At 42.2% G+C, this 26980-nt stretch overlaps 1 protein-coding gene across 1 annotated transcript in view; it reads left to right on the top strand.

The window, feature by feature from the left end:
* Positions 1-26980, top strand: part of CFAP54 (cilia and flagella associated protein 54) — a 311984-nt gene that overhangs the window by 116958 nt on the left and 168046 nt on the right. The window contains exons 27-30 of the mRNA XM_063446144.1: positions 3349-3471; positions 5856-6023; positions 9978-10077; positions 26620-26709. Coding sequence (XP_063302214.1) covers positions 3349-3471; positions 5856-6023; positions 9978-10077; positions 26620-26709 — 481 coding nt within the window. The remainder of the gene's footprint in view (positions 1-3348; positions 3472-5855; positions 6024-9977; positions 10078-26619; positions 26710-26980) is intronic.

Here is a 26980-nt window from a genome sequence, read left to right as displayed (position 1 = left end):
ATAAAATAAGTGTGGGTGCACTTATTAAGAAAGAGTTAAATTATGATTGAACAGACCTATAGTTAAAGGATCACTATAGTGTCAGGAAAACAAACTCGTTTTCCTGACACTATGTCATCCTTGGGGGATCCTCACTCTCAGGGTCCACCTCCCGCTGGGCTGAAGGGATTAAAACCTCTTCAGCAGTTTACCTTAATCCAGCGCCGGGCTCCCTCGGCCCCGGTGACCTCTCCTCCCCCGCCGACGTCAGCTCCCGTGTGGAGCAGAATGCACACGCGCGGCAAGAGCTGCGCGTGCATTCAAACAGTCCATAGGAAAGCATTTCTCAATGCTTTCCTATGGACGTTCTGCACAGTGGATGCGAATTTTGCATCCAACGTCGCAGAAGCGCCTCTAGCGGCTGTGAGGAAGACAGCCAGTAGAGGTAGGATTAACCCTGCTATGTAAACATAGCAGTTTCTCTGAAACTGCTATGTTTACATGTGAAGGGTTAAAACCTGAGGGACCTGGCATCCAGACCACTTCATTGAGCTAAAGTGGTCTGGGTGACTATAGTGTCCCTTTAAAATCTAGAGTTTGTTTTGGTGCAGAACTTGTACAATTGCCTCCATCCTTAAGAGTTAAAGGGATCCTATGGTGCCAGGAAAACAAAGCCGTTTTCCTGGCACTACAGGTCCCTACAGTGCCCCCCTCCCTTGTGCCCCCTCTCCCATGGCTTTGAAGGGGTATAAACCTCGGCGCTGGGTCAGGCTCTGCCCACACTCCTCGCCGGCTGACGTTGTGCATACTGTCAGGGTCTTACCTGAGATGGGAGTCTTTAGCGCAGATATGTATGCTCACCCTTGCAGATAGACTCGGTCCAAGGTGACCAGATAAGAATCCACCTGGATTGTGAATCTGTGCACGGGGGCTGTGCATGAAAGATGCTCCAATTCGCAGTACAGACAAGGACACAAGCAGAAGGATCGTCAAGGATAAGCCAGAGGTCAGGATAAACAAGGATGAAAGCCAAGGTCAGGAGCCTGGGTCAATCTGGAGTACAAGTATCAGGAGACAAAACAGGAACAACACACGATCACCAGAATCAAAGAACTGACAATGTTCTCATGGAGAGGCAGGTTTAAATACTTAGCTAATGAGCTATCTGCCTCAGGTGAACATAGAGAGACAGGAGCAGCTACAGATAAAGTCCATCCCCCTAGTGCTTCAGACAAGGCAGGATAGGACATCAGCCAGAAACATGAACTGAATTGTGGCTCAGAGACAAGACAGCAGGACCAAGGCAGCAAAAGTCCAGAATTCAAATCCCCTTTTTGGCACCTGTGGAACGGCCAAGCCTGGCAGTCTGAATGGCACGGTGCCAATTGTGACATGTACGCGGCAATGGCCGCGCTCGCATTAGGCTTTCCCCCTAGGAAAGCATTAATTAATGATTTCCTACGGGGAAAAATCTGACGCTGGAAGTCCTTATCAGATAACTAAGTGCTAAATGTTGAATGGCATTTTATTGGTTTCCGTGGTGATAGCTTCTAATACAGCCCTTTGTTCCAGAATAACATCAGATTCTGTGTTGATAAATTTTACCCTATATGTTATACAGGGCTGGTGCAAGGACTTTTGGGTACACAGGCAAAGTTAATTTTGGAGCCCCCCTCTTCCCCCCCAAAAGCATCTTCACCTGTGTGCCTCTTAACCCGTCTTTTGTTTCTTAACCCCTTTTTTAACTGTCTTACCCCCTTCAGTGTCTTATCCTCTATTTTTTTCCCCATTGTGTGTCTTACACCTCCCTTCTGTATCTCTTACACACCCCTTTGTGTGTCTCCTTCTCTCCCAGTCCCTTTGTATAGTTTACTCTTACCAGCTCCTTTGTGTATTTCTCTTTCACCACGAGCCCGTCTATCTCCCCCCCAGCCCCTCTGTGTCTCTTTTTCCTCTTTTCCAACCCCTCTGTCTCTCTTTCACCCCCAGCCCCTTTGTATTTCCACTCACAGGCCCTTCTGTGTGGCGCTTTCATCCCCAACCTCTCTGAGGACTTTCTCACTCCCAAGCCCATCTGTGTGTCTTTCTCCCCCCTCAAGTTCCTCTGTGTGTCTTTCTCCCCACTCAAGCCCCCCTATGTGCCACTCTCCTCTCCATGTTCCTTAGTGTTCCTCTCTCCTCCCATCCATGTCCATTAGTGGTCCTCTCCTCTCCCCTTCATGTCCCTTAGTGTTCCTCTCCCCTCCATGTCCCTTAGTGTTCCTCTCCCCTCCCTTCCCTGTCCCTTAGTGTTACTCTCCCCTCCCTCCCCTGTCCCTAAGTGTTCCTCTAACCCCCCCTTCACTCCCCTCTTAGTTCCCCCCAATCCCCATAGTATTCCTTCCACCCCCATCTTATGTTCCTCTCCCTTCTCTTTAAGTGGTCCCCCCACTACCCCAGTGTTCATTTTCCCTTCCCTCCCCTGTACCTCAGTGCCCCTCATTAATGTTCCTCTCCCCCTACTGTTCCTCTACCCTCCCTCTTTTTTAGTGTGTCCCCCTCCCCTGTCCCATAGTGTTCTTTCCCCCAATCCCCTGTCCCATAGTGTTCTTCCTCTCCCTCCCCCATAGTGTTCTTTCCCTCTCCGCCATAGTGTTCTTTCCACCCTCCCCTGTCCTTTAGCGTTCTTTCCCCCTCCTCCCCTGTCCCATAGTGTTCTTTCCCCCAATCCCTTGTCCCATAGTGGTCTTCCTCTCCCTCCCCCATAGTGTTCTTTCCCTCTCCGCCATAGTGTTCTTTCTACCCTACCCTGTCCTTTAGCGTTCTTTCCCCCTCCTCCCCTGTCCCATAGCGTTCTTTCCCCCTCCTCCCCTGTCCCATAGCGTTCTTTTCCCCTCCTCCCCTGTCCCATTGCGTTCTTTCCCCCCTCCCCTGTCCCATAGCGTTCTTTCTCCCCTCCCCTGTCCCATTGCGTTCTTTCCCCCCCCCTCCCCTGTCCCATAGCGTTCTTTCCCCCCCCCTCCCCTGTCCCATAGCGTTCTTTCCCCCTCCTCCACACAGAGTGCCAGGCAGGAGGGAGCGCTGTGCGCCCACTCCATCCTAGCCCCCCCCCCTCCTTATGGCTTGTGCCGCCTTATGGACACGCCAGCTCTGATGTTATACTTTTATACTTACCGGAAATTACATCTGAAAATTACCAGCAATTCCCATCATGACGCCATGCACAGCATATTGGAGCACACAGACGCACCTATTCACTGCAAACAATAGTAGTTTATACCTTTTATGCTGCTAAAGTCTTGTACAGTTATCTAATTTAGCCCAAACTGATGCTCAACTAGTTAACGATACTGTGTGTAATTCTCATTTTTTTTTTCTTCATGTTTTCAGATTCTAATTAAGTGTTTGGTGGTTTTACAAGAAATTCCATGCAGCACCTGGCAGAAAAAACAAGCTGGTGTAAATGGGGGCGTTCTGCACATGATAGCCTGCATCGTGTACTATGTAGTCAAGGTACTTATTTAAATTCATCAGTCTCTGCAATCAGGAGAATGCTTATTATATTTCTATTTTAGGATGGAACAAAAAGTGAAGCATTTCTTCTGTTATTTTATTGCATTTTTTTTGGAAACCAGATATATTACAGATTCCATAAATGGGGCTAATTGAAGGAAGTGTTAATGTAACACTACATGAATCTGCTGCATATTATTACACCCCATGTATTTATCGGAATGTTTGCCTACGTTTGTACATATTCAAGGTGGCCACACTGTTAGGCATACCTGCCTCTTAAAGCAAATCGCCAAACAGGCAATTATCTGGTTTGTGAATATATAATGCAGGCAGATGTGGTCACGTTGGTTTTTCAAAAAACTTTAAAATACAGAAAACGTATGATCTAAGTATTTACAAAGTGTGGGTGCCGGATATTGTTGCTTTAGCATCTCAGAAACAGCTGACCATTTGGGATAGTTCCTTGGCTCACATCATTCCTACCCAGTCATTCCTATCCATGTAATAAATCTTATATTCAAGAGATATAAGGGTTTATTTAATAAAGTGAGAATTCAAAGTGAATTGATTAAGGACTCGTTTTGTGGGAAGGCAGTCTGCAGGTCCCTTACAGGAGCAGGAGGAGAAGGAGCGACGGGAGACTAGTGGTTCCTTAGGTCACTGTCACAGTTGGTTAGTGGCATTAAGTACAAACATGTATAAGATTCTGTGGTTCTTAAGGAATACATGCAAAGCCCAGAGAGTGTGTACTGTACCTTCTTCAATATATTCATTGTATATCCACTTTTTTTTTTAAAAAAAAAGTTACAAAAAGTAAAACAAATTCACAATTTAAAGAAAATGAGTGAATCAGGATTATGGCTCGGCTATTTTAAAGAATGTAATGTGGCTCCCTTGTCATACAAAATGCAAACTGCATGACGCTAATTGTAAATGGCTGCGAGGAAATGAAACATAATTGTACTGTTTAAAAGAAGATCAAAAGATTGCCTTGATGTCAGTGATATTTGGCATCTCTTTAGAAATAGTATAAGCAGTGAACATAGCAAACAATATCTTGTTTTTAGTGTCAGCTCATTGATCTATAGTGTAATGAGACTGTTAGGAAGATGGAATGAATTGAGCTCCTACAAGATAACAGATTGGAATTTATTCAGGAAGCACATCGCATTAACGTTGGATAAAATATACACATCAAAGTCATATCTAGATTAGGCACTTCCTTGAGTGGGGACGCCAAATGAATGATCTTTACATCTGGGTTGTTAACCTTTGTATAAACCAGTATTGTGAAGTACAAGAATTCTATTTATTGCACGCCGCCATCTCTGTGTGCTCTAAAAATGATGTTCTGCAAGTGCCGTTCTCATTAGATGTCATCATTTTTATTACTTTTTTTTTTTTTAAGCGTACACTGATAGTTATTTAGATAAAAGTGTTTTTATATGCGGAGCTCCCAGTCCAATTTAATAAACCTTAAATTTAAAAAAAAAAATCGTTTTGAAATAACCTTTTGTGCCTTTTTAATGCCAGTGGTCGCCCACTGCTATTCATGGTGAAAATATTCTAAAATGTTCTATAGAAAACTGTTTCTAGATTCTAGACTCTATTTTCCTACTGAGATCTCTCAGCTCCTTCGACAGTGTTCGGTTTTGATTGGAGGAGGCGCTCACTGATGCATTGAATTTAAAACAGTATCTATAAATATCTTCATTGTTTATTGGGCTGCAGTATTTAAACTTTGGCATTAATCAATGCAGAAAGAAATTAAGATACAATTGGACATTCATTTTTCTTTAAGATACTAAAAATACTGACTGACAATAAATCATTTCAGGGGTCTGGAATAATTACAATTTGGCTAGTGTGTTTGAATTACCTCTATTTAGTTGATTATTTTTTCATTACATTTTCTTTGTAGAATATCAAATATAGTACATAATAAAACGAATCCCATTTTTGAGTATTCAGTAGTTCAGCAATGGGTAAGTAACCCTGTCCCAGTAAAAGGGTATAAATACATTTCTGCAACATTTGGCATGCCATATGCAATAAATTCTGTCCAATTATTAAAATATGTTTCCTATGATATGGTGGTAAATGTAGGATTTGATGTATTTTGCTGTAGAACACTGCCTCACCCATAATGCTCTATTCCTTATGTCAAGTTGATTCCAAGTAACACAGGCAGAACGCTCACCATCTTAAACTCTCTTTAGATCGATCACTGCCACACTGTCACCCATAGTGTCTCACATGGGCCATATGCTGTGTTTAATTCCTAAACCGGGTATCTTTGAAATAATCACACTTTTTACATTATGTGTCACTGTGCATTTTCGTCTGGTTACTAAGTGCTTGAAATGAATATGTTTTAATAGGTACTTCGTTCTTGGGAAGAATATGAACTAGCGATATCTGTCATTGAAATAGGGAAAACATTACTGGATATGTCTGAATATGGTACAAGCTTTCCTCCGGTGCCACTTTCTCATATCGCTGGCAATGATGAGATAGAGACCACAAAAGAATCTACTGAAAAAGAAAAGGTAAGGGCTTTCTCACATATTAAATAATGCTGCGCCTGAGAACAGTTAGAGGTATAGAAAAATGAAAGCTACATTGAAAACCACATCCTTAGTTTATTATCAAACTGCTAATTTCTTCAGAATCTCTTATTTTCTATTTTCCCCTCATTTAATGTTCTAGAGCAGAGATAGGCAACCTCTGGCACTCTAGATGTTGTGGACTACATCCCCCGTAATGCTCCTACACCCATAATGTTGGTAAAGCATCATGGGAGGTGTAGTCAAAAACATCTGGAGTGCCGCAAGTGGCCTACTCTTGCTCTAGAGTAATGTTTGCCTACCTTTTGCTCCAGAACAAATTCCTATATCAGAATAGGATATCAAAACAAACTTTAAAGATCTTCTATCTGACGATTATAGGTATCACGGAAGAAAAAAATGAGTCAAGGTAATTGCTAATAAGATATACTGCTGAGCAGTGTTTTGTAAAGGTTAACAATAAAATTGCAGATGTTACGAGGGAGCTAAAGTTTGTCTGTGTTCTAGAGCGATCATTGCTGTGTTTGATATTAAAGGATGACATTCATGACGTTCAGTCTATTTTGTGACAAATTTACTGATAGAATTGAAGATATTTTAGTCACTGTGTCTGGAAATGATTCAGAGACTTCAAAAAAGCACATCAGAGGGCAACAAAGTGGAACAGTGTAGTATATGTAAACCCTCAAAAATAACTCATACGTGCCAGATTATTGAACTACGTAACGTGTCATGCGTCATATAAAGAAAGAAAAGTTTTAGTTTCGTGTTTTGTTTTTTTTTTGCTGAAGGGCATCAAACAGTTTATCCAACCTGACTTTTTTTTAGCATGTTAAAGTAGTTCTTTCATCAGGGATTTTCTTTGCAATATAATATGGTATCTTGAAATGTGCCTGAATCAACACAGTAAAGGAGGAGACTATATTTAAAAGAAGAAAAACTACCACAACAAGAGGACATAGTCTTAAATTAGAGGGACAAAGGTTTAAAAATAATATCAGTATGTATTACTTTACTGCGAGGGTAGTGGATGCATGGAATAGCCTTCCAGCTGAAGTGGTAGAGGTTAACACAGTAAAGGAGTTTAAGCATGCGTGGGATAGGCATAAGGCTATCCTAACTATAAGATAAGGCCAGGTACTAATGAAAGTATTTAGAAAATTGGGCAGACTAGATGGGCCGAATGGTTCTTATCTGCCGTCACATTCTATGTTTCTATGTTTCTATCTTGTGTTGATCCTATTTAGTAAGATTCAACCTATTATAATTTTCATTAAAATGTTATAAACATTTTCTTGCTAAAATGGGATTTCTGTGGCTACAAATGCATTCAAGGTATCAAGCAGATCAAAAAGCCATCTGAGGGGGGCGGAGCCAACAGCCGAAGCGAACAGACGCATGTAAGCACAGCTCCGCCGAAACAAGCCTAAAAAAGCGATATATTCACCCTAAAAGCCCCATCACCAACCCCAACTACGATATCGCAGGATGGGGAAGAAAGCTAAACACCAGGGAACCGTAAAACCAGCTGGGGCCCGCGATATCGGAGACCTTCTCCTCCGTCCCGCAAAGGCCTCAAGCCTCACCGCGCCAAAACAATATGGCGACGCGACCTCGGCCTCCTCCGAGGAACAAGCTATGGACGAGCTGGATGAATTCCCGAGCTCTGGGGGCTTACACCAGGCCTCCTCCGACGAGGACAACGAGTTACCCTCCACGAAGAGAGACATTAAAGCCCTTCTCCGCAACCTCCATACGCTATTTGCCGCAGACGTGGCCGCTCTGCGCGAGGAAATACAATCGGTGGAGGGGAGAGTCAAGACTGTAGAGGGACACTCCGAAGGCCTAACAGCCCGATGCATACAGCTAGAAGCCCAAAATACTGAGCTGCAGCGCGCCCAGTCACATCTTTCCTGCCGCCTCGACGCGATAGAGGATAGGCACAGGAGCAGAAATGTAAAAATCCGGGGAATCCCGGAGACAGTGACCCCGAATGATCTACCGCAATACGCCGGAATACTGCTTGCCGCTTTACTCACATCACCCCAAGCAACTCTAGCCGTGATTGACGGGATCTACCGCATCCCGAGAGCCGCAAAAATCCCGGTGGACACCCCAAGGGATGTCATACTACAACTACAGACACGGGCAGCTCAACAAACCCTCATGACAGCTGTGAGAGGAAAACCTACCTTTCTTTTTGAAAACTCTACCCTGTCCTTCTACCGGGATCTGTCTCGGCCCACGGTGCTCTGGAGAAGCCGATTCAAGACCCTCACTTCCGCGCTCCGACAACACTCCATCCCATACAGATGGACATTTCCCAGAAACCTGGTCATCTCCCATGGAGGAGCCACAACCCGCTTGACGGAAGCAGCAGAGATGGACTCGGTGATGTTAGCTCTTGGACTGACTGCACACCCAGCGCCAACTACCCAAGCCACGAGACAGCGGCACCCCCACGTCTGGGACATGACAAAAGTGCGCATATTCCAGCTGACTGGGACTCCCGCTTCACCCTCTACCGCGTTCAAGGCGCAGAGGGTTAGCTGCCAACCGATGGGCACCTGAGCCATGGAGGGGCACACAGAAGAACAGGCTACCAGAACTGTCGGACTATACTGCTGAGTCTACATTTTCTTTTTGCTGCAATTTTCTTATTAAGTTATGCTATGTTGCTTATGTAAACAGCCCAGTTACAGCATGTTACCTTACTCCTAACTCCCCTGAGCCTTAGCTTTCTGCCTTGGTAACGACCGATAACAGACAGGAATAGGCCCCACCACTTTATTACTTCTCGCCGGCAGCTCCTTAACTTTCTGCGGGCAGCGAACTCAGTGTAACCCTGCACACTAAATCCCCGAATATTGGCCACCTAGAGATACCACGTAGGTGACAGTAAACTCATGGGTCTAGCCGCCAGTCAGAGCTAGAAAGCGTTACCCCCACAATTAGCGAACATATTTACTCAACCCTACACTGGCCACACCACCTGGGCATTCTGATAGGCAAACCACTCAATACAGAAGTATGGCAGTACAAGCTTTTTCACCTCACCGAGTGCCCCATTCTCACACCAAGCTATACCTACACACCTTCAACTCGGGGTATGCACCGACGGCGAATTGGCAGGCTAGGGGGTACCGATGAGGGTCGCTTACCCCATATGATCCAGGACCACATAATTTGCGACACAATTATGTCCAACACAGAGAGACACCATCCAGACCCCCATTGACATAGTGAGTTCAACCTAACATGGCTATCTAGGGCACACACGAAAGACAACATGGTTCCCACACCTTTAGGACCGAAGCATCACTGAGCTACTCATGTTTATACGTTACTTATGATTTACTTTACTTTAAAATATACGTTATACTTCACAATGCATAAAAAAAAAAAAAACAGAATAATTAACTCAAGTTTATCAGATATTAATTTTTTTATAGGATAATTATTGATTTACACTGTTTTTGTTAAGAACACCTACTTATTGATTTTGGTATTATTCTATGATTGTACTAATAATTGGACATAGGTTCTTGTGTATTACGGCAATCACTTTTGTTAAAAAATTCTATCACTATTTATTGAAGTGCTACATTCACATCCTTGTTTTTTTTGTTTCCTTTTTATTTTATTTAACTGCCTATAGATTAACACTCAAAGTCTAGGTCAGCGTTGCACAACTTGCTACAAAGTGATGGTCACATTCCACAAATAATAAAACATCGGTAGCGAAAGATTGTGATGTACTAAATGTCGTTTCAAACTGAAGTTTTGCACATTTTGCTGTTTTTCATAAAACCTACAATTGGAGTGTATTCAGGAAGCAATAATGTGCTGATCTGTATTTCACACCACTGCTATGTGCAATGTATATTGTTTCTAATAACCTTATTAAATATTCTTTATTTTATCATATTTGTGAAGGGTCCAAAAAAAGGTCAAAAAAAGAAAGTTCTTATTGGTGAAAAAGTCAATGAACAGTTGGCAGTGCTGGAACAAAACCTCCTGAACCTCACTAACCCATGTAAGTGGTGTTTTTTATTACTGTCTCAGGGCTGTCCAATAAGTTACTTTTATTTTGTTGAGCAAACATTGTCATGCTCACGCAACATGTTTCCATGCAAATGTTGACTAAGAATCATGGGGAATGTAGTTTGGCCAGCAGTTGATGAGCTACCTATTGAATTTACTTGCTTCTAATGTGAGTTCCTGGCTGCTTCTGTGAATTCCATGTGTAGAAGATATGTGCTGTCAGTATGCATCGCATGTTGCAACGGACATCCAATGTTGGAGCACCACCTTTTGTGCTATCCTGACTCCTCCTATGCCCTTGTCTCAGTGACTTCTCTTACACTGCAGTGGGCATCACAGAAGGAGGATTGGGCTGCAGAAAAAACTTGGACTTGTTTCCCCTCCCATTAATTTAAAATAAATAAATAAATAAAGTCGTCTTTATTTTCCTTCTGTTTTTAAAAGTCTTATATTATGCTCTATTGTATACACGTACTTTTCTGAAAACACATTAACATTTTCTTACTTTTGGCGACAATAACTTATTTTAATCTAACGTCTGGTTTGAAATACAGGATCTTTAGAGGGGCGGGGCCTGACAGCCAAGATGGGCAGACGTGTTTGCTACTAGCTCCTGTTAAACTACACTAAAAAAGCTAAAAAAACTGCGGCAAAACCTGAGAAACTCGGCCCTAGGCAACCAGGGGAGCACCCTCACTACACTCAACTACTCCCTAAACTTGAATTTGGGTGACCCGATGGAAGCACATGGAGCCTCAGCTCGCAGCCTATTATGGTCGACGGTCAGGGTGCTTGGGGAGACGGCCGATCTCCCGACCCCGGACTCCAGGCGGCCAAAAGAGTCTGCACAGCCCTGTTCCCCCCCCCCCCCCCTTGGACCGGCGGGGGATATCCCGGTCCCCTCTGAGTGCCACCTCACCTCAGCAAGGTCGACAAGACGGAGTAACGACCCTTGAACCGCATGGTCACCAAAGATAGCGGATGGTCTAAGGGGTAATCAAGAAAAAGAGCCCTTGGAGACTGCCTTTGAAAAATTATGGCAGGCATTCTGGCTCCGCACGAAACTCCAGGCATACCGACCAACCTCTCATGCAAAACGCGAAAGCCCAACGACAACGGAGGCTAAAGTACCTCCACCCAGGCGCAAGGCCTGCTCAACGCTGAAGCCAGCCCGACGTCCTCTAGCCCAGAGAAGCCCCCGGCTTACCGTGGCCCGATCCCGATGACACTCGAGGGCACCTCTCCAAGTGACAAAGCCCAACCCAGACCCACAGCGAGATACAGCCACGCCACGATCACACAGGCGAGACCCAGGCGCAACACGGCAGGGAGAGAGACAAAAGCAGGAACCTCCGCAGCAACACCACTCCCGAGGACCGGACCCGGCAGGAGTCTGGGAGCGATTAGCACTACAGCTCAAGAGGGGTCGCCCACATACCACGACTCACACCCACGAAAGGACTTACCTCCACGAGCACCTCAGAAGGCACATACTCTGGCACGTGTGAAGCCCCACACTCATCCCCGGCAACAAGTCAAGCATGCACATAGAGCCGTGACATGGGATGTAGGCAATAGGGACTGCCATGGGACTCAGGGTGGGGGGCTCGAAGTTACGATCTTGTTACCTGGGGCAGACCGGATGCCACTGTTAGGCATAGGGTAAGCAGTACCTGGAAGAAGCAGCACTCCCCTCACTAGGGAACCTAGCAGTATCTCTCTAAGTCAAGGTTGATATATGACACTGCACCTAGTTATAGTGGACAATATGCTTTTAAGTTTAAATGACATTACTGTCTCTGTTTTCTATTATTTGGCTATACATCTAATTATCAATGTGCTTACATGTTAGTCAGGCTGGAACGACAGGCTTCTCTTTGCCCATTACCGGCTCATGCCAATCCCTAACATGGAAGAGCCTTTGCTAGTCTGCCAACTAGGTTAAGCTTCCTAGGTCAATTGCAAACCCAAAGCGCGGTTTTCCCTTACCGGAACTTATATGTTATGCTGATTTAGACCAGCTGTCATAGTATAAAATGCATGTCCCTCTCTTAAGCATAGATAAGCATAACCAAATCAATATCGAGAAACTGAAACGATGACACTCAACATGAACACTAATCTTAAGCTACCGAACTAAATGTGTTTATAATTTCCAATTGCATTGAACAATCAAATGTTTACGCTAATCAAGCACCTAAACTATTGCAATTCTGTTATTTCTAACTAAAAAATGTGCCTGACACTCGATTACCACAACCTGTAACGCAAATGTCCATTAATGTACCCTGATGTCACTGTTGTGGCGCACCAAGGCGTATTGTTACTTTTGTGCACACCAAAAATAAAGAATTAAAAAAAAAAAAAGAAATACAGGATCTGTAACTCTATCACATCAACTCAATTTTATTCCTGCCTATTAATTTAAATTTGCACTGGGCAGACACCCTAGAAATTTACTAAACACCGGTAAATTAGTCTTTATGTATTTTTTCAAGTTTTAGGTCCATGCCTCAAACATGAATTATTCTTATTCCGTTTTATTCCGTTATAACAGAGATAGATAATATTAGGTATGTTGTGATGTTTAGGATGGATTTCAAAAATATGTCATCAAGAATATTTTCTGAATTCAAGAAAGAAAAAGTGAAACAATATGTGAAAAATAACAAAAGACAGAAGAGATTTGAGATAAGATAGACCATTTCAGACCATTTAACTCCTCCTATAGTCATATCTATATAGAAGGAATATAGTTAGAATTAAATAGACTGATCAGGGTTTGGGAAAATAGAGAAATGGATCACCCATGATGGAAGGATCCAACCACCCATCAGGTAGAGATTGATGGCTTGTGTGGTGCCTACCGGTGCTGACTTTATTAGGATCATGCTGGTTGCCAACAGTCTTATTGAGACACCTGGTTTTCTGAAAGCCAGAGGTACCTTCAGCTACATTCCATGTCCAGATTTGTCATCCTCGACCCTTAATACTGTTGCATCATCTTACCAGGTTACTGGTGTTAACCTTTTACTTTTATTTATCAAATATCCCAAAAAAGATGACTACATATCCATGGTCTGCTTGACCATTTCCTTGGTCTCTGCTGTACCAGGGGACTGAGTTGGAAAGCTGAGCATTGGAGACAACCATATCTCCCGGGGCATTTATTTTATGTCTATGTGCCATGACATCAAGAAGCCTTGCACACTTATCAACAAGCTTGAGTGCAAGGGAAACATGGTGGTTGATGGATACTGTAGTTGTTTCACAGTTGAGGGGGTGTCCATTTATTTGCTACCAACCATAGGTGGATATGAGGTGTAAAGATGCAGGAAGAGTTTTCAGAATACGTTTGTAGGTAATAGGAATAGCTCTGAACAGACTCAGTACATCGAGTAGGTGAATACAATTTTTAGTATATTTTTTGTTGTTGTAGTTACTATCTAGTAATCGTCAAAGAACATCAATTGTTGTTTTTTTTTTATACAATAGCCTTCCTGTAACAAATTATACTCTGTGATTGGGTGTCATACAGTATTGTATATTTCCAGGTAATGGTGAATATCAGTACTCTTGGCATTTTGACTATGGGCAGCTTTTCTTTCACCTGATAACATCACATTTCCATAGCTATTGGAAAACAGAGTTTGTAATAATCAATCAGTTGCAATGTCTGCAGCAAGCTAACCCGAGGTTTAACGAAAAATCTCTCATATTGTTTTATTCTAGATATGTCATCAAGATAAATGTATTATATTATTTAAATTAAAAAAATGCATCTTTAACTACATTACCATAAAAACATAACTGTATTTTGTTATCATAATTAATGAGTTGTTAATCCCCCAAAAACAGCAATTTTCCTTTTCCTTCAGAAAACCAATAAAGAACACATTGATTTAAAACAAGTACTTAATACAAAAATAAAAGCATTAATTACTGCTACGCTATACCTGAATTTCATTCCTTACATACTATTTAACAAAGGACAGTATCAAACTATGGGGACTCTCCTAAATGTAATTAGCCAAACTTGTGGCAATTAAATTAACAAGTGTATAACTAAATCAATGAGATATGCATCTTAATCGGCTAATTATGCAAGTTGGTTGCTGAAGCATATGATAAATTAATTAAGTCAGTTAACAGTCTAGTCATTAAATTATATAAAAAAAATTAGGATAGATTTAGCCTTTAATGGCATGAGACTGGAAGTAACTTCAATATTTTTTTTAATAAAATGCTTAGACAGGAATCTGTAATGCGGTCACAACCAAAATATCTGCATTATGATAAAAGTGTGCAATACTATTTGCAACTGTTCTTGTTAAGTGAGATAACTAAGATGATAATCGTTTTATGGCAATATCATCCCTACTAAGGAATTTTTAAACTGAACACAGAGCAATAATGAAGCACAGTGAAAAAAAATAGAAATGGCCCCCTATCTAAGGGTAAGGGGTGAATTGTTGGGAATTCAAACAAATTCATTGTGAATTTAAATTTTGTATTTTTTTAATTCTTTATTTTTGGTGCAATAAGGTTTACAAACAGGCCTGCGGTGCCACGACAGCAGGCACAGGTGCAATAATGCAGACATGGTCATGACAATATTCAGTTGCACAATTTTTGGTAAAAGACAAGATGCATACGTTTGTTTGTTGCATATAGATTGTGTACATCAGCAGTTGTGAGATACGTTATTTAGTACATGAATATGGACTTTGCCTATACACTAGCAACATGCTTAAAAACATAGGCTAAACATAAGAGATAAATTGAGAAAACTCACACACGGGCTGTGTTAAAGACTGTGAGTACCATGTTGTATAGCTTGGGTGTTTAACTGTGTGGATTGCATCACTCCTTTGAGAGGTAGGGTAGTTAAGGCAGGCAGGGTTAAGCTTAATCGAAGCCCTTGTGAGTCACATTACTAGATTTGTATGAGCCCATAAGTCAGGTAAACTGGATAGCTAGGGTTAATAGTGTGTTAGGGTTCGGAGGGTTGAGTGCGCTTAGGGCGTTTTCACATTTCCATTTTACCCTGGGGTTCCCGAGAGGCTATTCTCACCCTGTGTGCTACTTGCCCCTAGTACATTGCAATTTTTAACTGTGCTAAATAAAATGAGACTACATAAAACGAAAACAGTAGAGACCATTGCCGACCACATGACTTGCAAAATTGGGTTCGTCCATTCCTCGCCGGGATCAGCCGACGCCCTGCTGGGGTGTTACAGTGTCCCGTAATGACGCTTGGAGCTTGTCCAGTGGCATGTTCGAGGGTAGCGTTAAGTCCGTGTGGCGTGGCTGGAGGAGACTCGGAGGGTGCCACCTGGGTCCCTTCGACAATGCCCGTTCCCGTCGTTGGGCTAGATGTGGAGTCTGGAGGGTCCCCTCAGTTTGCCAGGTTCGTGGGCTGGGTCGTTCAGGGCGTTTTTCCCGACGGTGCCCCATCTTTGGCAGGGTCTGTCGCTTGGGTGTGCGGGCCCGCCGGGAGCCCAGTCTGGTCAGGCGCCATTTTCTGGCTCTCTTTGTAGGAGGACATTTACTTCTGCATGGTAAAATTGATGGCGGTACCTTCAGAAGGCTTTTAGTCTGCCTGTGTGCCTCCGCGTGTCGTGCCTTGGTTGCCATTTTCTGCCAGAACTTTGCCAGTATGGACTCTAGCTTGTCCATGAGGTCAGGTATTTCCACGGCCTGAGCGCACGTGGCGGCGGCCATATTGCCGGACCGCGCCTCGTCTCGCTGCTCGCATGCCTTTCTCGTCAGGATCTCTGCCCGTGTGTGTCTTCTCGGGGTTGGACCGGGATAACCCCCACCGGTCCACGGCTCCGGTCTGTGGACTGGGAGAGCAGACGTCTCTCCCCGTCTCCTTCGACTGCAGGCCACGGCTAGCCATCGTGGGCTCCCGATCACCAGAGCGCTTGGGTAAAGTGTCAGGCTTATCACCAGGTCCTCCTGTATTCAGGTAGCGGATCCCGGTTCAGTGTATCTCTCGATTTTGGCGAGTATTCATAGATAATCGGTTAGTAAAGCAGGAGCTCAGCTTTCATGCGTCTGCTCCGCTTGCTGGCTTGGCCCCGCCCCCCGTGAATTTACATTTTTAGGCACAAATAGCCAAAGTGAAAAACATAGCTCACAGGGAAACATTTTTACAATTTGACTATTTTGAGACAAATAGTTTAAAACCAGTTTGAATTCACTATGAATTACAGACAATTCACACGTTTTACACACGTTTAATTACAGACAATTCACACACAATAACCTTTAAATCTATTCTTTCTGCACTGTTTATTAACCACTGCCATACTAAGCCCCGATCAAAATGGAAGCTTAATGAAATTAATCAAATTATAATAATGATTACAACAAATTTATATTATTAGTATTCTAAAATAAATGTAAAACTAAATAATTTTGTCTCTCAATTGCTAATCTGGGATTAACATTTATATTTCCGAATTCACAAGAAAATCGCAGACCTTTGAAAAGCCTGACAATAACTGGCACAGTTGTACTAAATTAATTTAACTCAATTTATTTAATAGCATTTTATACGAGGACAAAATAAGAAACAACATCTCAAAGAGCATTTATAATAAGATTTTTAATATAGAGGATCAAATAAAGCTGTTAAGGAGGAAGACCTCCGCTCTTGTTTCATAACAGGGGGTGAGATACCAAAAACTTTAATTATCTCTATCTATATATGTTTTTTTTGTTCATCCTTTGCTAAATATTGAAAGTGGGAGGTATAAAGAATTCAATATCATTTTGTATCATTTTGTGTTGCGCCTTTCCTACATACACAGAAAATATAAAGTTTTTTTTGTAAATCTTTATTTTTGCAGTGCTTATAGTAGTTACATGCTTACATATGGTGCCCCAACGGCATTCCATACGTAGGTTTCAAAACGTTTGTTACATTGGGTAGTAGACAAAGCACTTTTTTTTTTTGAGTAGATATTACAGATGGATATCAATCGATTAAGAACAGTAGCTTAACATTTACATAGAGTGTCCTCGCTTTAAGGTGTAAACGTTGGTCTGGGTCTGCGTGACTATGTGGGAGTGATAGGTGTACATGCTTTACGGTGACTGCTGATCTAAGTAGTGATGTCACGCTATAGATAATACAGTAGGTGGTATATCAGGGCATATAAGAGTATGCAGTGTCGGCTACTAGTAAACATGAAATTCCATGCAAGTTTCCGGCTAAACTACGTGAATGTGCCATTATCAGGTAGCTAGATATGTCAGACGTTTGTGATTTATAATATGCAAGATGTATATTCGCAGTCAGCCTGGTCCAGCAGTCATACATACAAAGTGCGGTTAGCAGATAATATGCTCTCTGAACTGTCGCCAAGTCAGAGCTGTACATGCTTGGTAGTGGGAGACAGGGTTAAAGTACAACTATAGGTTACATTCGAATTAAAGACATGCTAATATGTAAGATCACGTTAGGCTAGCTAGCAACAGCAACTCTTCAACATAGACAACAGTATACCATGCATTAAGCAGGGAGACAGAAATGGTAGCAGGCTTCTTTATAGTAGCCCACTCATTACCAATGAGGGATGGCATATTCTGGTTAACCAGAGCGTGAGTTGGTGAGAGTCCTTGCAGTGAGACGTAAAGAGAAAAGGTACTATGAGTCCACAGAACAGTCCCTTTTGGCCCATGCCGGTTCCTGGCTTGCAGGTCTTCAGTATCAGCCCGCCGATGTGCGTGCGGTGTGTGTCCGTCGCTGGGCTTCAGTGGCTTGCCTCATAGCAGGCTATGGTGAAGGTATCTCTCTAGGCCTAGGCTGGTCTGGAGGCCTGTGTTGACTTGCCGTAGGCTCGGTCGCCACTGGGTTCTGGAGTTACTGCGCCCCGAGTCCACTGGCGGTCGCTGTGGGCGGGTGTTGCAACGCCACGTTCCCTGTGGTGGCTGCTCTGCGGTCGAGGGCCGCTGGTCTTCGGCCTGAGGCCTGTGTAGGTGCTCTTGCCTTTTGCCATTGGGCCCATCATCAGGTCCGTGGGCCCAGGGTTCCGCTGGGTCCCAAGCTTCTCCCTGGGTGTATGGCAGGCTGTGGGGGGGGGATCCCTCCCTGTGAGCGCCCAGCTCAGAAGAAGAGTGAGCGGGCCTCTTGACAGTGGCATCCACAGGTGTGGCAATTGGTGGGTGTCAGATGCCAGGGGTATCTCCGGGTGTGAGGGCCTCCGTGTGGCACTACCCCGTGTGCAGGGATAAATGAAGGCTGTTGGTAGGCCTGTGCTCGAGGTTGCCTGTTGTACTCACATGGTCTCCGCCATCTTGTGTGCGGGTCGCAGGCTAAACGACAGCGGTGTCTCCGAGAGTTGTGGAGTCTGGCTTGGTTTTGTTTGGACCGGGATCACCTCCCGGTCCAGTGGAGGGGGAAGCAGGACCGGGTCCGCCGGCTCTTCACGCGTGTCGGGCTCGTCGGGCGGGATAGCGCTTCACTCACCGCCAGCATAGGTCCCGCCTGGTGCAGCGGGCCCCATCCTCCGAGGGACTAAAACTGCAAGCCTCTCCTCGGCTCGGGCAGCCCGGGTACATCGAGGGTCGCAGGAAATTGCCGGGATTTCTCCCCAAAAGTGTGATTTGTTGGCTATTTGTGGGCTATTTGTGGCCCTGTTTGCAGGAGCTGAGCTGTCCTGCGACCGCTCAGCGGCCCGGCCCCGCCCCCCAAAAATATAAAGTTTAACTCAAATGGCAGTTTCATAAAATACCTTTTTAAATGATACAACAGCATAAATGAAAATTGTCAGATGGACACCTCGTGGGTATGCCTAAGGAATCTGCTAGTTTAGGAAACACAGATGACCAAAATACTACAGAATGTAAATGTTGGTTTAAAGTGGGAATGATGCCCCCATACAGTTATCACAGTTGCCTCACTAAAAACTTACATCTTTATATTAAAGGGCATTGATGGTTTATTGTGTACTTACATCTCTTGATATGCACCAGAAATCACATCTTCGCCCACAGCTGCTACTGTACACAGCATTGTACTTCAAGCCTTATAGACCCTGCACAGTATGGAAGAAGGGGCCCCCAAGCTCTGTATTATGAATGAAGGGATAACACGAAGACACCTGGGTCATTATTACTAAACCCACCCAATAGTACTTGCAACTCATGGTCTCTGCTCAGTTGATTTCAGGTCCCCTCTAAAACTCAGATCAGGTGAAAATATTGCAGGTTTTTGTGGACTTGACCAGTTCCTTGGAAGACTGTAGGACATGTTTGTTATATTCCCAAACCACACTTGCCCTCACTGAAGAGCTGGATGAGTTCAGAACCTTCTTCAGGTCCCTGGATTAAAGCTGCACTAAGGTCAGGTTAGATGATATAAAACAAGGAGGACAATTTGGACATTTTTCCTGGTAGGTGAGAGCTGTTTACATCATTATATTTTAAGTAGCTATCTGAAAACATGGCTTGTTGTTTGAGTAGGTTGTAGATTGTAGGAATGAGTAGGAATGTAGATTTCTGGAGGTTTCATACGTTCCTTTGAAGATTTGTCTTTGAACCAAGTTCACTATTTGTGCAAAAAAATTTTTTGTGAGGTTAACATCTTCACTTTTGTGTTGGGTAGAGTTTGTTAATCATTTCCTTTTATTTCCTTTAATCTGGCATAGCATGAAGCCCCATATACCTTGATATACTTACACAATGGCTGCTTAATGCTATCATTTTGGCTAGTTATAATGGAAATATTTTCCAATAATTCAATACTGCATTATCCTGTTGATTTTTCAGCATTGTGCGTGTGCATTGCTCTGTGATGAGGCAGATGCGTGACGCCAATGTGTGATGGACTCGCTCATGTGTATACATATTAATGCTGTGTTTAAGTGGTATATTACCTAATTACCTACTTAGATGGTAATTGGCATAATTTTATTAGTCGAATGACTAGAGTGATCTTTTCATCACAAATGCAATGTCACTTATTTATGTTCGATTTCTTAACCCCTTCAGGACCAGGCCTTGGAAAATTCTTTAACATTACAGAACTGGCATGTCATAAGACATGTCACTATCACCTTCATCTTATCTTTACATAATGTGGTATATTTAGAGACCTAAAAAAAAAATATATGCAGTAAATGCTCATTGATATTCTTATTGTCATAGGGACTGCCATGCATTTTCTGGTCATCACACAGATAGGTTACATGGCACCTGGGATGGAAATTTATTTTTATGCACCTTGTTGCCCTGCAAAAAACAGAAATTGGGTCTCCCTCTGCACTATGCCCAACCTACTTTTGTTAGTGAAATAACATGCACATTCTGACATTTTTATACACCTGCACATTTACATACAGTATATGCACATTTATATTCACATGTACTTACATTCATGTGTACACACATACACACACATACACAAATGTGTATATACACATACTTTCATATATACATACTGACGCATATGTAATACACATACATTCGTATACACAAACACATTCATGTATACACAGACTCTGTGTGTGTGTGTATATATAAAAGTTTCCAATTTATGTATATATTTATGTATATATTAGGGATCGACCGATATTTTTTTTAGAGCCGATACTGATAGTCTGTGAACGTGTAGACCGATAGCCGATAACTTACCGATATACATTTACCATTTCGAAAAAATCAACAATTTCTACAGCTTAGGACATGGGACATTTAGGGTTAATGTTAGGGTTCAAATTAGGGTTAGGATTAGGGGCTTGTTTAGATTTAGTGATATTTCACATTAGGGGAATATCACTAAATTGTGCTTTTTTAATCTTTATTTTAACCCTTACCCCAAGGGTTAAGGTAAGAATAGAGTGTGAGAGAGGTTAAAATAACTTACCTAACCCTAATTTGAACCCTCACTTAACCCTAAATGTGCCTAAGCTTAGTGAATGCACTAACTATAATGAAAGTGTAAAACTAGTTTTACTTACCTTCCAGGACCTGGCTGTGGAGGCGTAGCAGGAGTGCGAGCACGCATGTGCAGCACAGGATCCAGCTGATTCCCCTCCCCCGAAGTGACATGGGTATAGAAATCTGACAGGTATAGCAGAATGATAGAACACCGGACTTACAGGAAGTGCTCTCTCAGTGAAGCCAGCGCAATTTCTGAGAAACGACATTGTATACATTTTGCAATATAACCTACTAGTGGCCATCACACAGACACTAAAAAATCTGTATATTTTTAGATCTGTTTGGCGTCCACTGTCTGCATGCAATGTGTGCTAATGCCAGATACTTTGTGCATTCCTCTCTATGATAAGCATTGAATTCAATGCCTCTCTGTGAGAAGCACTGGACAGGCCGATGCCACGCATGCGCTGTGTGAACTCTTTGTGAGAAGCAACTGATTGGACAAAACTCACCAGGATCGATACTTCCACTGAAGGAAGACTGAGCCACAGTGAGGAGACTGTCTCAGCACTAGATTACATCGATTATTACAGCAAATTTTATTTATTAATTTTTTTTTAAATCAAAGGGAGCTTAGTGATCTAAAATACAACAGGAGATATCCAATTAAAAAAAAAAGGCTTAGTCTTCTATTTTTCTTGTTTATTCCCTCTGGTTGGACTTGAGGTTGAGGGTGTCCCTGAGGGAACACAATGCAAAAGAATAAGGGTTCCAAGACTGGTTTACTTCCCTTACTCGTTCACTACCCTGGATAAATTGCATCAGGTGTGCTTGAGACAACACGTGTTTTGCATATTTGTGCTGTTGTGAGGGATTCTATTCAGGGGGTTGAATAATTTTGAGACTGGAGAACTCATTAGAAGTTGCATTTTCAGTTGAATTTGGGGAAACCACTTGAAGCATTCGTTGTGTTGAGCTATTTCAATTGCTTTTGTTTGATCTGTTCATTGCAAACAGCTGAAAGTCTGTAAATATTGACAATAAACCCGATTTTCAATGGGGGTTGAATAATTTTGATTAAACCTGTTTGAAGTCATCCTTTTGATTTACAGTAAATCATGGCTTCATTTCATACTTTCTTTTGTTTGTTACTGCAAACTAATTAAATTGAGCTCACGTAATAAAATACATGTTTATTTGCAGCACCAATAATGATTCCAGTGTTAATAAAACAATTAAGAAGTCTTTTCTGGTGGAAAGAACTTGCTGACACAGCGTACGATGTTATGATTGCCTGTTGGAGAAGTACTTAGATAAAATTGTAATTTAAAAATACTCTCTTATTTGTGAGGCCACATATTTAAAGTCATCTTAATAGCATTACTTCTATTTGGATGAGTAAACATAGCAACTATACCCTAAAACAGGGTTCCCCAAATTCTGGCCCTTCAGATGCTCCTGAACTCAAACTCCCATTATTCTCTGGCTATCTAGTTCATCAAAAGCATCATGGGAGTTGTAGTTCTGCAGCATCTGGAGGGTCAGATCTCTGCTCTAAAACATACTTGAAAAAAGAGAGAAACCAATGCAGGATTATCATATCACGCAATTTCGTCGTGTGAAGCACGTTTTGTGAACAGTTGTTCGAACTGCTTGTCAGAGCAGCTCTGTCACCTGAGGTCTGCTGAAAGGAGGCAAACTGTGCATGCATCTCAACCCGTACTCATTTGCTACATTAGCACACAGTCAATGGGCGTCCCTGGGTGGCTGGTCCCACCTCATACATGCAAGTAAATTACCAATGATGCTAATTGTGTAATGTGCAGACCCTTTATCCCCTCTTGATCACAGACCTAATAATTAAATCGTCAATTTATTCTTCCTTGTGAAGCTGTTTGATTATTGTTTATTTTTGAAGACATATAAGAATACAACAAATACAGTTTTAATACAATTTTAATAATATATTTTAGCCTGCCTTCTGACATTTATCAAGAGTTAGTTTCTATTTTCACTAGTTACAAAGTTACAAAGATTTTGCAATTGATCAACCAATCGGCTCAGTGCATACTGATATGTTATTTTGTCAACACATGTCCTGGGCCGTATAAAGGGGAACTGACATTTCCCATACTTTATATTTTGATGTTTGCTTATCTCTATCTGTAACAAATATTTATTTGTGAGATGGAAAAATTCAATGTAAGAATTTAAATCATATGGTGAATTGTCAAATCTATTTTTCGAAATCCACTTATCTGGATATTAACTTACCAAGGCGGCACAATGATCAATCTGTCAGTTTCCCGTTCCAATAAAGCTATCTGGCCATTAAATGCCTGGGTACCTGGCTTACCAAGGACTTGACATGTCTCTATCATGCAAATTTTATTCACATGCTCAACACCACTGGCTGGGGCACATGGTGGTTACTAAAATGAATATATCGCAGCGAATCCTGTATCTTTTCCAACCCTCCCAATTAACATACCTTCAGCATTCTTTAACTCATTATGCACCCTATTAATTAATTTTATATGGAAGGGCACCAAACATAGACAAAGATTCTCGCAGCTGACACTGCCAACCGTCAGGGGAGGTTTGGCAATCCCTGACCTCAAGCTTAACTTCCACGCTAGTCAATTACTTCATGTAGTTGACTGGACTAAAGATGGAGTACAGAAACCTTGTAAATCCATCGAGCCACACCAAGTGTGTAGACCACTTTCTGTTTTGCTATGGTTGAGTACTCTCATCTGCAGACCAATGTTCTCCTCAGAGCCTTTCATTAAGGCCACAATGATGATATTGTACTCACAGGTCACCAAATTGGGACCATGCTCATTCTCCTTGCTACTCTTACCCCTCACTCACAATCCAGAATTTGCACTACGTGATGGGTTGAGGGGACTGACATGCATTTTACCACAGAGATTTCATCATAAAGTCACAGGTGAACATAGAACAAATGGAAAAAATTAGGTCTGCGCTTCCAGTTGTAGTGTGCAACAATGTACTGTTAAGAATTTATTTGAAGGACATTAAAGACAGGCAAACGTTTCGGGCACACGCCCTTTTTCAATGCAAATGTCCTTCACAAATGACAAGATTCTTCTTTTTGCCAAACTCCTTGACCAACCAACCTCTAACTTTATGGTCCAATTTTGATACGCGCAAATACGTGATTACATTGCCAAAATCACCCAAGAACTTAACTACACCTTTTTAGCTTCTATGTCTGGACCCTAGACACATACCCCTTTTCCCATGGCATCACATACCTATATACCAACCTTCAACAGCAACAGGGGCATCCTCATCCATCCTTTTTCTCGGAATAGGAAGTAGCCATTTGTAGAGATTGTTACTGTGGTCCAATGGCACAAGATTTGTAACCTAGTCCACCACTGTGCCGTAACCCATAGCCAGCAAGACCCAAGAATCATCTTATAAAGTCCTCTCTTGGTGGTACATGACACCAGAATGTCTCCAGGCTACACACCTTGAACTATATGGTCAGTGCTGGAGGTGTGGGAGATACTTGCATACTCTCCTTCACATATAGTTGGAATACCAGGACATAGTACCCTGCTGGAGAAGCATTGCACCATCAAGTTCTCTGATACCCCACCACGATTGCTTCCAGCCACTTACCTTTTCCATCAAACCTCCACCCCCTCATTCAGACACAAACATGACAGGGAAAATCTGGCTATTCACTAATTGAGCGCCTTCCAACCCTGTATTGCAACCCTTGCAGACCCACCTGTAACAACATGATTGCTTCACAACCAAATTAATAGTCTGCACCCTCCCTTCCCCCCTTTTTTCCTGCACTCCCTGCTCTTTTCCTTGCTAATGTTTTTGTTTGACGATTTTCACGATTTTTGTATTAGAATTACAAAACCAAAGATAGCATTAACTCGAAAAATACAGGGAGTGCAGAATTATTAGGCAAGTTGTATTTTTGAGGATTAATTTTATTATTGAACAACAACCATGTTCTCAATGAACCCAAAAAACTCATTAATATCAAAGCTGAATATTTTTGGAAGTAGTTTTTAGTTTGTTTTTAGTTATAGCTATTTTAGGGGGATATCTGTGTGTGCAGGTGACTATTACTGTGCATAATTATTAGGCAACTTAACAAAAAACAAATATATACCCATTTCAATTATTTATTTTTACCAGTGAAACCAATATAACATCTCAACATTCACAAATATACATTTCTGACATTCAAAAACATAACAAAAACAAATCAGTGACCAATATAGCCACCTTTCTTTGCAAGGACACTCAAAAGCCTGCCATCCATGGATTCTGTCAGTGTTTTGATCTGTTCACCATCAACATTGCGTGCAGCAGCAACCACAGCCTCCCAGACACTGTTCAGAGAGGTGTACTGTTTTCCCTCCTTGTAAATCTCACATTTGATGATGAACCACAGGTTCTCAATGGGATTCAGATCTGGTGAACAAGGAGGCCATGTCATTAGATTTTCTTCTTTTATACCCTTTCTTGCCAGCCACGCTGTGGAGTACTTGGACGCGTGTGATTGAGCATTGTCCTGCATGAAAATCATGTTTTTCTTGAAGGATGCAGACTTCTTCCTGTACCACTGCTTGAAGAAGGTGTCTTCCAGAAACTGGCAGTAGGACTGGGAGTTGAGCTTGACTCCATCCTCAACCCGAAAAGGCCCCACAAGCTCATCTTTAATTATACCAGCCCAAACCAGTACTCCACCTCCACCTTGCTGGCGTCTGAGTCGGACTGGAGCTCTCTGCCCTTTGCCAATCCATCCATCTGGCCCATCAAGACTCACTCTCATTTCATCAGTCCATAAAACCTTAGAAAAATCAGTCTTGAGATATTTCTTGGCCCAGTCTTGACGTTTCAGCTTGTGTGTCTTGTTCAGTGGTGGTCGTCTTTCAGCCTTTCTTACCTTGGCCATGTCTCTGAGTATTGCACACCTTGTGCTTTTGGGCACTCCAGTGATGTTGCAGCTCTGAAATATGGCCTTGACTATTTTGAATGAAACGCTTGCTTGTTCGATGATCACGCTTCAGAAGCTTTGCAATTTTAAGAGTGCTGCATCCCTCTGCAAGATATCTCACTATTTATGACTTTTCTGAGCCTGTCAAGTCCTTCTTTTGACCCATTTTGCCAAAGGAAAGGAAGTTGCCTAATAATTATGCACACCTGATATAGGGTGTTGATGTCATTAGACCACACCCATTCTCATTACAGAGATGCACATCACCTAATATGCTTAATTGGTAGTAGGCTTTCGAGCCTATACAGCTTGGAGTAAGACAACATGCATAAAGAGGATGATGTGGTCAAAATACTAATTTGCCTAATAATTCTGCACTCCCTGTATATTGTATGCTGTTGATGCAACTGTAAGCTTGTACCCTCTTTCTGTAGGCATATCGAAAACTTTTAATAAAATGAAATGTAAGAATCCAGACATTGATAAGATGGGCGTCTCCCTCTTAGCTCCTGGTCAGTCATTGACATTTAACAAAGTCAAAAAAAAGCAACAAACTATATCACTGAATCTGTGCTAAAATTACATTACTTAAGACTCTCTCTCTCACTGCTTTTCATTAATAAAATCTATTCTCTAATTCTGCAGCAGATGAAATAGAGCTAACAGGTGAAGAAGATCCATTATTGCTCCACTCAGTAGTTTCGTGTTGGCCAGCAACTAAAGCTTACAGAGAAGGTAAAATATTGATGATGAGATTGAAATTAAATGCATTATTTTTATACCTAAAAAGTCTCCTAGATCTATTTATTGGTATATTAAACTGGGTCTGCTTTTTACATGGCTCTGTGTCTAATTCAAGTTCTCTATTGTTATCCCATTTACACTGACCATCTAAATCTTTTACATGCTGATTGCTAATGTAGGATGACATTATTCAGAATCCAAATGCTTCCAGAAGGAAATGAGTTCATTGTTCTCAGACCAGAAAACGTAGAACCCTCTGGGA

Source organism: Pelobates fuscus, chromosome 3 (assembly GCF_036172605.1).
Source record: "Pelobates fuscus isolate aPelFus1 chromosome 3, aPelFus1.pri, whole genome shotgun sequence".
Lineage (NCBI taxonomy): Eukaryota > Metazoa > Chordata > Amphibia > Anura > Pelobatidae > Pelobates > Pelobates fuscus.
This window is presented reverse-complemented; position numbering and strand designations above follow the sequence as displayed.